The sequence below is a fragment of the Berghia stephanieae genome, chromosome 3, assembly GCF_034508935.2.
Source record: "Berghia stephanieae isolate SIO BIC M18660-M18661 chromosome 3, UCSD_Bste_1.3, whole genome shotgun sequence".
Classification (NCBI taxonomy): Eukaryota; Metazoa; Mollusca; class Gastropoda; order Nudibranchia; family Aeolidiidae; genus Berghia; species Berghia stephanieae.
In genome coordinates this window covers 56,090,471-56,102,567 of record NC_088362.1, presented here as the reverse complement: position 1 = coordinate 56,102,567, position 12,097 = coordinate 56,090,471, and the positions used below count along the sequence as shown (strand labels likewise).

The 12,097-nt window shown below is 35.1% G+C and overlaps 1 protein-coding gene across 2 annotated transcripts in view; it reads right to left on the bottom strand.

The window, feature by feature from the left end:
- Positions 1–12,097, bottom strand: part of LOC144968045 (glutamate receptor ionotropic, kainate 2-like) — a 288,839-nt gene that overhangs the window by 79,219 nt on the left and 197,523 nt on the right. For both annotated transcript variants that reach the window (XM_078906003.1, XM_078906004.1), the window contains exon 4: positions 8,416–8,682. In XM_078906003.1, the coding sequence (XP_078762129.1) occupies positions 8,416–8,682 (267 nt within the window). The remainder of the gene's footprint in view (positions 1–8,415; positions 8,683–12,097) is intronic.

Sequence of the window (12,097 nt, the reverse complement as noted above, 5' to 3'; positions counted from 1 at the left end):
CACGATCCCGGAGTTTATTCCAGTTTCTATAGCGTGAAACAGACAATTGCAATTTCTTGCTACCATTTACATAGGAAGCTAGTCTAATGCAAAGTACTTTCGACCCGATTTAACAGATCCAGCAACCCAATCACTGCTGGGTTGACGGGAAGTCAGAAAATAAATCTCAACTTTACGTGACATTGATCCCAAATCCTTAGTTTGAGAGATTTTACTCAAGATGAGGGTCGTTTAATTTATCTTTATTTCAAATACAAGTTTCTTTGCAAAAAAAATTAAATGCGCGTATTTTCAGAATACGGGAGAATTTGTAAAATTATCACATGATGGCAGAAATAGAAAATGAAGATCGCTTGCCGAAGTAAATGTTGGGATTTCAACATAGATTAATATACTAGTGTAAATCATATTACATGTTGTTATTTTGGGTTTTTTTTTTTTCTATGACTTCTTTTCCAAAAATATATATGGTGTCCTTGAACTATTTGATATAGACATTTTATTGTTGGAAATCAAGACAAAGACATGGCATACTAAAGCAAATACCATGTTACCGATATACGGCACTATTCATCCATAATGGTTTATAGTGTGTAACGGTCCAGAGTGTTCTCTTAAATATTTCCCTGCGTTTTATGGGGAACCGACCCGACAAAGTGGAGAATATCCACAATATTTTATAGCAAATTATCGCTCTGCTCTCGTGCCGAGCCAAAAGATTACGATAAAATCGAGCAAGGAAATTTGCCATATTCTGAAGAAAAGAAAACAATTTCTATAAATTTTGGCCAGAATTTGAAATCCCATCCTTCAAAGATCAATCGATTAAAATTACCCTCTTCTTGTCAAAAACTCTCAAACCTGCGACTTCCGTGACCTTGAGGTTGGGATGATTGTATTTTTTACAAGATGAGTGTCATTTTAATAAATCGATCATGGAAGAACATATTTTCTGGCCAAGATTCTAAAAATGTGTTTGGTTTTTTGGAGTTCTTTTTTTGTTGGCAAAAACGCCATCGAGAGATTAATGTAGGACCATTGGTGGACATGATGCACGCTTTATGTATCTGGATATTATGAGGGAAATAATTGTTCAACCATCCATAAATTAATTTTGGTTGAAGACATAGCAACTATCTTCCATATTCGCCAAAAATATTTACCCAATTTTTCCACTGTGGCTTTTTTATCCTGAGCAAAAGCTAAAAAATGCTATTGAAAGGATATAGTTTCCTCACCTTCAGGAGTTGAAAAAATGTGTAGAATATTTTAAAGGCCAATCCACGAGGGCATGCATCTCAAATTTCGTTGAAACTCGCATGTAGATTTATTTTAAAGATCCAGTTACACAAATAGTTAAATCTTAAACCTTAAACCTTAAATCGTTTCGATTTTATAGACTCAGTTCTGAATCTTATTGATTTCCGTGAAATTCAGTGGTGCGCAGAGACAGTTACAGCGATGATACTGAGGCTGCATGGAAGCTTGAACTGAAACTAATTTCACGTTGCTGTTATTGCTTGCTTTCTTGGTATGGCTTTGTGATTTCATGCTATAACACACAGCTTCTTTCCTGGAGCAGCATCGTCAGTTGGTTTCAGTCTACAATTAATTTTATGACAGTCTGTCCAGGCGGCAGCAGCTTCCAATGGTGCTCACACTATTATGTTATAACGATCGACCCAATCAGCAAATTCTTCACCGCACTAGTTAGTGCACCGTCGCAAACCCGCCCGGAAACTTCGTCACAACATACCGTTCAACTAGATGCTCTGCGGTTTCGGGTTCTATCTCACATCGGGGTACATGTTGGACAGGTGGAAGGTCCCCACTGATGAAGCGATCCAGGCGGCGAAACCATGTAGTCGGGGGTCCTGTCAGCAATGGAGTCACAGTGTTCAACCAGATGCTCTGTGGTTTCATGTTCTTTGCCGAAACGTATCCGTGTGGAAAATGTGGAAATGCGTGGCCGCTGTTAAGCATGTTCAAGTTCTCAGTCTGTGCCATTCAATGCCTCATCTTGATTTTTTAAGCGTTCGATATACGAATATGTATCATTCAAAATGTTAAGCGTTGCAGTTGTAAAGCTCTTTGAGCATGTTAATGGATATATTGCTGTATATAAATGCTAGAGTCATTTTATAGTTAAAGTTTTTATGGCCAAAAGCTAATAAATGTGTTTATTCCATCCCTCTCATTGGAAAACCCTATCATTTCTTAGTAAATACGTAATCGTTGAATAATGCTTTGAACGCATTGAATAGCAATTTTATTCAACGATTGCAGAATATTTTCACACATTTTGTTGGTGTGAAATAAGGTGTAAAAAAACAGGTGATAGGTAGATAATTATAAGTAATCTTTTGGTCCTCATGAATACAATCCACCGTTATTGTTTTTTTTGTTTTTTGTTTTGTTTTGTTTTTGTTTTTTTTTTGTTGTTGTTTTTTTTGGGGGAGGGGTTGGTTTTGTTGATTTGTTTTTTTGTTTTTTTTGTTCTTGTTTTTATTTTTGTCATGTTTTTTGGGGGTCAATTTATCATTCGCAAACTCATTGTGCTATTGGGCACGATAAAAATAATCTTTTAATAAATACAAAGAGATTAAAGAATCGTATTAGTCAACGTACAACCGTGTTGCTCTTTCGATCTGAACCCGATATTGTTGTGAGGAAGACTTCAAAGTATTTGAAAACAACTTAGAATATGGAGTTTATTCTTAGATGCCATTCGTCATGTGATGTCAGTTTTATATCAAAGATAACAAAAAAGAGTTGGCATTATTATAATATCATGCCCTCCACTTGGTTGAGGACAGAATTAGAAGCCCAGAGGACAAAAAGAAATATCAGATAATTAAAGAATGTGGTGTGTCTTTTATCACGTTTTTTTTCATGAGTTATATTAAAACCTGTATTGATGCGTTTTTTAACTTTAAATAATCCAAAAAAAAAGAAGAAAAAAAGAAAAGTAAAAGAAATGATTTGTTGAGTAAAAAACCTTAATTATCTTTTTCAAAGAATTTTTTGAAGGTTTTGGCCTTGCATTTTGCATTATTTATATATAATATATAAAAAGTAGTCCTTCAGAACCATTAGGTCCCATGGAGCCGGAGTTTATCCCGATTTGTATAGCATAAAACGGACAATAACGATCGCTTGCTACCCTTTGGATAGGACGCTAGCCTATCGCGCAAAGTGCCTTCCGCCAGATTAGCAGACCCAGCTACCCAATCACTGCTGGGTGGACAGAGGAATCAGGTAAAACTATCGACTGCACCCGGGTTCGATCTCGGTCCCTTTGATTGTGAAGCAAGTGCTCTACCAAGTGAGCTAACTGGACCCCCTTGATTTATAAAGAATTAGGTAAATATGCAGATGTTTGTTATATTTAATTTGCATAATTTGTAAGAAGATGGCAACTGTGTCAATGTTTTATTTTCCAAATTGGTAACGTCAATAAGGTCGGAAAGTCCAGTTGCCAAAAGTGCAAAGTGCAAAGGTGTCAAAAATTAACAATCAGCGAGAAACTGCGAGAATTCTCGTGACAAGAAAATTAAGTAATATGAATGAGAACGAGTGCGGCTCTGTAACGATTGCACTCTGTGGCCATCTTTTCTGTATCGGCAATTACCTTTAAACAAATTAACGCCTTCAACGGGCGTGAATGAATGCTTGGCAAAAGGGTGAAGACGGGAATTTCTAGAATTGGACGGCAGATGGTTGTGGGGTTAGGTCACCGGCCTTGGGACCAGAAGGTCACAGTCCTTTCACAGTCATTTCCCAGTTCGTCTTGTAAGTAACCCAATAACTCTTGTGTTAATATAGTTTGTCGGTCTTAGGGTTTCGGTTTTCCTTCTCACATCTTTTCTGATTGGTTTTCAACGTTTGTTTGTTTTATCTTTCTGCAATTCACATTTCAACCTCAAGGACATTTGTTGACGCAAGGCTCTACATCAATATAGTGCAAAATACACTTCACGTGGATACCACACACCATCAGGATCAACTCTGTATGTAAGGTGTCTTTAAAATGCAGATTGAAAATGACTTATTGAGAAGGACAAGATGGTCAAGTGGAAAAGGCAATAAACTTGTAAAGCGCTTTGAGCACATTTAGTGGATATTGCGCTATATAAAGCTCGATTTTATTTTTAAATTTTTTTTACACCAAAGAGACCCAGCATTTTGTGTTATTTTTCTTTGTTTATTTTTTTATTGGTTTGTTTTGTTGGGTTTTTGTTTTTGTTTGTTTGTTTGTTTGTTTTTTTTCTGGTTTTTTTTTTCTTTTTTAATCCTAGCATGTAGTCCATCGTTTCAAAGTAGTTTGTTGAGATGACCTCAGGGATGAATTTGAGTCTTGAAATTTAAATTATAGCCGCAAAAATTAATGTTGGGGTTAATGTCAGTTTGTTACGATGGAGACAAATTACAATTTCTTATATTGCGTATTAAACTCCCCCCCCCCCCTCAAAAAAAACCCAACCCGTCCTCGCTCCCCCCCCCCCCCCCCCACCTAAATTCATATTATTTTAAGTCTAAAATTAGTGTTCAGCTTGAATTCACCGCGACAAAAAATACCGTATGGAGACGGCTGGTCACAAATACTTTATGACAACACAACAGCATGCATAGGCTTATGAGGGGACGACGACGTGGCTATAGATGAGATGTTTTGAAAACCAGTGAGACAGTTTGCATGTAAAGATGTCATTTTGTTTTTCTAGAAATAGATTAGAGGGACAGAAAAATGACAGAGAGGATGAGACGCATTGTTTTTGTTAATGAAGGTTAAGTCGCATTGCCATTACTGTTGTCTTAATTAAAACCCATTGCTGCTGACTTTTCATGCTATATGCTATGAAGAAAGATTAAAATGTCTGGGATTTCAACATTAAAATATAGAAGACAGAAGAAAGGTGATTTATTTCAAATATAATTGGAGTTTGTGGTCTTAACAACAGAAAATGCAGTGATTTTAAAAAAATAATAATTCTCTAATAATAATTAATGTGTGAAGATGAATTTATGCCAAAATATTTGACTTCAATTTTGAAAATTACATTTATATGCGGTTCTGCCAAAGCATTGAACAGTTTAACATTTCAAACTAAAAATGCTTAAAATATTAATGAAATTTGAAATGCCCTTGATAGGCAACATTTTGGTTTAAAACACATATAATATGAATGAGAATGGATTTTGTTCTCCTATACTTTTATCTTTTTTCTTCTTTTAATTTATTTTTATCTCAAAGCATATGCAATGTGTAATGTGTAATATTGTAACTTATGTTATAAGGGCAAGTAAGGATCAATTGGGACAATTTTAAAGCTCTATTACCGATATGATATGATATGATATAAATATAAATAATGAAAAATAAAATTCCTGTTATTCAACTCATAGGGAAAATTTCTCTTTAGGGTCTATTCCAAAGGAAAACTGGAAAAACCCAGGCGTCAGCCGCAGTGCAGTGACGCAAACTGAGCTAGGACGAGATAGCTCAGTTGGTAGAGCACTTGCTTCAAGCCCAGGGACCAAGATCGATCCCGGGTTAAGTTGATATTATTTATCTGACACTCCGTGTAGTGACTCGGTAGCTCGGTCTCTTAAATCTGGAGGAGAGTACTTCGCGATAAATGAGCGTACCATTCAAAGGATAGCAAGCAATTGCTACTGCCTGTTTCGCGTTATAGAAACTAGGATTGACGTTGGCTCCACGGATATAATGTCAACGAAAAACTAAAAAACTGGAAGATTGACATACTTGAATATTTTGGTCACACATAGTGTTGCAAGCTGTTTTAGAAGTTAAGATAGTAGAAAAGGAAATGACGTTTATTCGTCCTCATTTGCTGTTTCAAAAAATGTGACTCATCGTTTCAAAATGATATCATGTCGGGATATATGCATTTGTATATATATATATATATATATATATATATATATATATATATATATAATATATATATATATATATATATATATGTATATGTATATATATATATATATATTTATATATATAATATATATATATATATATATATTATATATGTATTCATTGTCGCCATGATTCTCAACTTTGTGTTTATACATTTTTATGATGCCACGTCTGTAACGAATTTCCATTTTTTTGAATTAATAAAGTATATATTATTATCATTATTATTATTATTTATTATTATTATTATTATTATTATTATTATTATTATTATTATTATTATTATTATTATTATTATTATTATTATATTATTATTATTATTATTATTATTATTATTAATTATTATTATTATTATTATTATTATTATTATTATTAAACAGGTGCTAAAACGTCAAATTAAAAATAAACTAGTCAAAAATATGAATCATTGTTATTTAGGTACTGTAAAATATAATTTTCATTTTCCTCTATAAAGTATGGGAACTCAACACAAGTCTTACATATCTGGCTATAACTTCATTTGTCAGTATCTTAATCATCCCGACATGGCACTTAATGAGGCGAGGGTCACAATAAATGTGAAATGGCGGTCCCATAGGCGGAAGTACATAGCCTTATCCACTAGACCACCCCATCCAGTCCTTCTAAACAAGTCCTTTTCAATCTTTGCGTTTTTAAAGTCGCTTTATAGAGTTCATAATGTGACCTTTTTGTTATTTTTAGTTCAGTGATATCAACATCAACTCTGTAAAATGATAACGTTTGAATGTCTTTTACCAGTTAACTGTCGTGCTCTGGAAAGACTCGTATTTAAAAATTTGGCCAGAAAACTCGTTCTCCAAATATCGATCGATTTAAATGTCCCTCATCTATGCAAACAAATTTCAAACCTGGGACTTCGCGAAGTCTTCAAGGAACCCCAAGTTTCAGATTTGGGTCATTTAAAGACGAGGGTCATTTAAATCGTTTTATTTTCGAAGGACGAGTTTTCTGGCCAAACTGTTAAACGCAAGATTTTAACTGGTTAAAATACAGACTGAAAAGGACTTCTTTTTATTTCTAGACTTTAAAAAGTTTCTTAATCAAGGGACACTACTGCTAAAAGCTTTATCGGAAAAGGAAGGATTTTGCGGGGATTTTCTTTAATCAAAGAAGTGGGCGATCTCAAGATTCGAAGGACTGAGCTGCTGGTATATTTCAACACGCTTAAGTGGATGGGGCGTAGTTTTAAAATTTATTCCTCCCGGGTCACAAGGACCCCGACCAATGGTATTTCTGTGGCCCATACAGGCATCTGCAATTGCATAAAGGTTTGCAATGTTGGGGGTCCGATGGTTCAGTTGTTTTAGGAATCGCTTCACAAGTAAAGGGAATGGAATCGGTTTCGGATGCTGTCGAGATTTCTTCTAAACACCGCGCCACCCCACCACTGCTGTATATTTTATGAATATTTTATTTTAGTTTATTATATTTGATGTTTATTTTGATTTTAATTAGCTACGTATTTTCATAAATTAGTTCATAACAGTGTATAAATCTGTGCTAATATAACGATAAATGATAAGTAACATTATGATAATTTCCATTCAGGATCAATAAAGTATATCTTATCTTATCTTATCACCACCGTCCAATAATCCAGAATTATGTAGTTTTTTTACCATAGATTTACATCTTATCTAAATGGTAGCAAGGGATAATTACTGTCTGTTTCAGTCTACAGAGACAGAAATAATCTACGACTCCATGCGTCGTATTGATGTGAAGGCTTACCAACTGATTCTTTACTTTTGAGTAGACGCCTCGGTGAGTTTTTAAATAACAGGCGGGTAAACAGATTGGTGAAAGAAGGAAAAAAACCCCTTGACCGGACATAGAATCAATACATTTCCCTTAGCTCTTTAACGCAAGAGGTCGTTATGATGAGCAACTGTTGGGACTAAAATGATTTTTTTTTAAAACAACATTGTCAACAACAACAACAACAACAACAACAACAACAACAACAACAACAAAGATCACGATACCTCCACCCTAAAAAAGATTATTTGAGATTTTATATTACGCAATATCCACTGAACGTGCTCAAAGAGCTTTACAAAGTGTCCCAGTCTAACAACAACAGGTGACATGTATAACGAGACATGACGCCTGTTGGGCGATATTTCATTTATTTTCGACAGAGACATCGGCGCTGTTAACGGCCGTGCACTCATTTTACCCTGGAGTACGATGAGAGGATGTGAATAAAGATCCTTTTCCCATGACTCAACAATGCTCCACAGAGAGCGGTACTCGAATCCTGGACCTTACAGTCCGAGGTAGAGTATCACACCACAAGAACATATAGCCGCAAAGACTAAGAATTAAAAAAAAAAATATTGAAAACAACAACAATCATATTGAGTCCATCCCAATGCTATCTAGATTTCTATGGTCAATCCTCAACAAAACAGATTGCCCACAATACTCACCATAAGTCGACCCATATACCAGCAACATCTCTGTCCACCCGTAAATCTTGATAAGGTCAGTGTATGCCTTCCCCAGATGATCAAGACTTGGGTATAAGTTGACCAGCGGGGCGTTGGGGAAAAACGGTTGTCTACTCAGCATGTGGTCACCTCGGATCTCAAAGTGGGGAATGGTCATGGAGGCGCACAAGGAATTCACAAAGCCTGCCAGGTTTTCAGATTTGGGGCCGAATAATGCGATGTTGTTTCGTTCTATCTGATTGCATACTGGGGATTAAAGATTCAAAAGAAGAAAAGAAATGAAAAAAAGGAAAAGAAGAAGAAGAAATGTTAAATACGTGCATATAACAGTGAACAAAAGTGTGATGCCAAAAAAAAAGGCAACAAACAAAAAACGAAAAAAACAAACAACTGCTTTCAATCCCATTGGAAGTGTATAGCTACTCTTCCGGAGGACTGAATACATACCTTGTGTAATTCATTCTCTGGTTTCGGAGTGATGACATCCTATTTTCAAGTCTAAATATATGCTGGTCATGAAAAAGGATCGGCTTTCCTTCTTCAATTAAGTCTCGTAATCTTAAGAATCTGCTTATACACCATGCAACTGAAATATTTATGCCACCTTATGTCATTCAATATGTAACCTATTCATAATTAGTCCTAGGAAGGACCTGTTATATACATTTCCAGGAATTTAGGAACCGGAAACGAAGGCTTTTCGTAACGAGTTCTTTGTCCTATTGCACTAAGTCTAAATCAATCTATGTTTGAATTGAAAGTGTTATAATCAAAATGATAATTCGTCAGGGTATTATAGCAACACGTCAAACAGCCATCACAACCAATTGCAATTTCAATGGAAGTAAATGATCCATAATACGAATTTCAAATATGTTGTTATTAATATACATATTAGATAACAGCATATTATGACTCCCTGGATGTTATATTCGCGTTTGAATAAATAAATGAATAAATAAATAAACGAATATAAAAATAAATATATATAAATAAATCATTCAATCACTCAATCAATCAATAAATGAATGAATGAATAAATAAATAAATAAATAAATAAATAAATAAATAAATAGATAAATAATATGATTAAATGAATTAATAAATAGAGAACATTTCCGTTAGTCATCCACTATTGGAAGTCCATCTTTATGGTCCATTCCAAGAGAAGCATCGAAACCGACGTGTAGATATATGCAGGTCTTACATCCGAACCCACTTATGGGTCTAGTTTAACATTGTTGGAATGGACAATATTTTGCGTCATTATTTTTAGATTTCCATTATAACAATGAGCCCAAAAGGAATCGGGTTATCAGACCTGCAAATAAGTGCCCGTCTGTTGAAGCTGAATTTTATAATTATCTATGATTAATAGTCATTAACACATTATATTACTTATGAGAAGGCAATGAGTCATAGATAGCTTTTAAATTGGAACGAACAAATTCTTGAAAAGGCTGCATAGTTGATTTTTTTTGTCGTGTTTCTTTTCCGGTTCTTGTTACAGAGCGGGGACGGGGGGGGGGGGGGGGGGGGGGGTCTTTTTACTTTTCATTACGTTTGTTACTCTTTCTTTTTTTTTTATTAGTTGTTACATTTTTTCCTATTGGAGGGGGGGGGGGGTGCAATGTTCCTTTTAACATTTTGTTTGGTAAATTATAATGAATTCTTTTTGTGTCTACTTCTATATCTATATTTAATTTACTACCACAAATCAATTTGTTCAAATATCTGAATGAAATAATCTTTCACACATGTATTTAATCAAGCCATTTTGTTCATTCACATCCCTGTGACACGGTAATTCGACAGTGCGTTTACAACTCCACGTAATCTCTAGCATTGTAATTACATTGGTGGAGAATGGATTACTAATGACAACACCTGCATTTCCTGCAGAATGATGGGTTCTCCCCGTTAACCCTTTCCTTACCAACTATAGGAAGATCGTCACATTCCTTACGATACAACCAACATTTTTCTTATTGTGCGGCTATGTGGTCTTGTGGTATGACACTCGCTTTCGGATCGGAAGGTCCTGGGTTCGAGCCTCGCGCTTGGCGCATAGTTGAGTCCTCGTAAAAGGCTCTTTACTCACATTTTCTCACCGTACTCCGGTATAAAATGAGTACCTGGCCATTAACAGCGTTGTCTTAGTCCGAAAAATTGTAATATCGCCTAACAGACGGCATGTCCCGTCCTACATGTTAAATGTTGCTGTTGACCAGGGACCCCTTATAAAGCGCTTTGAGCCCATTTAGTGGATATTGCGCTATATTAAGCTCAATTTTTAATATTTTATTTTATTCAAATTTCTTTTGTACATCATAAAATTTAAAGAAAATGAACAGTGCGTTGTAGATAGAGCATGTTTTGCTAAAGAATAAATTATTTATCGCAAGAAATTACTGCTATTGGTTTTTAGTGATAAAAAAATATATTTTTGTGTTAGTTGGGTGTGAAGTTTTGGGGAAAATCCTGAAAATGGCTGGTAAGGAGTGAGTCAACCAGATAACTGGCGTACTCTGGAAAAACATATTTTAAAAAATTTTGGCCAGAAATGTCATCCTTCAAAATCGATCGATTTAAATTACCCTAATCTTGGCAATTCTTTGGTTTAAGAGTTTCTTTTGTCAAGATACGGATTATTTAAACTTGAATTTTTATATAGCGCAATATCCACTAAACGTGCTCAAGGCGCTTTATAAAGGATCTCTGACCAACAGCAACACGTAACACGTAGAACGAGACATAACACCCGTTAGGCGATATTACATTTTTTTCCCGACAGAGACAACGATGTTGACGGCCAGGTAGCCTACTCGTTTTACACCCGAAAACGATGAGAGAATGAGAGAAAAGGGCACTTTCCAAGGACTCAACTATTCGCCGAGGGAGGCTTGTACCCAGGACCTTCCGATCCGAAAGCGAGTGTCATACCACAAGACCACGTAGCCGCACAAAATTTTCAAATACAAATTCCCAGGTTTGAATATTTTTGTCAAAACAAGGGTCATTAAATCGATCGATATTAGAAGGACGAGTTTACTGGCCAATTTTTAAAATACATGTTTGGCTTTTTTCCCCAAACTACGGCAGTTAACTGGTTAATTTCCACTGTGACAAGATTTTATAGCTAGAGGAGTTATTTCCCTTAGCACTTTGCTCAAAAACTTACATTACCGTTCACTCATATTTTTTTTTCTTCTTTCTTTGGAGATAATAATGTTAAAGAATGCTGTGGGAATGATAATCAGACAGAAACTAGATAAAAGGAAAACAAAGCTACAATTATTACGCGTAATAATCCAGACAAAATCTTTGTGTAATTCTTCGAAATTTTAACAAAGAATTACAGATACTTTATACGGCGCTTTTCCAATATTTTGCATTTTTTCTCCATCGCATGCCTGTTTGACAATCAATTATTGAAATCTTTCATGTAATTAGTGCTTTTTAGTGATAATGCCTATTTTTTCTTTTTTTTTTTTTTCTTTTTCTTTTTTTTTTAGTTTCTTCCTGTTTGACTTATATCCCTATTTGGGTTTTTGTTTTTATATGAAGTTTAATGGTTTTATGCCATTTTGGGGGGCGAAGTGGCCGAGTGGTTATTAAAGCAATGGACTGTGACCCGGAAGTCCCCGCTTCAGGGATTTTC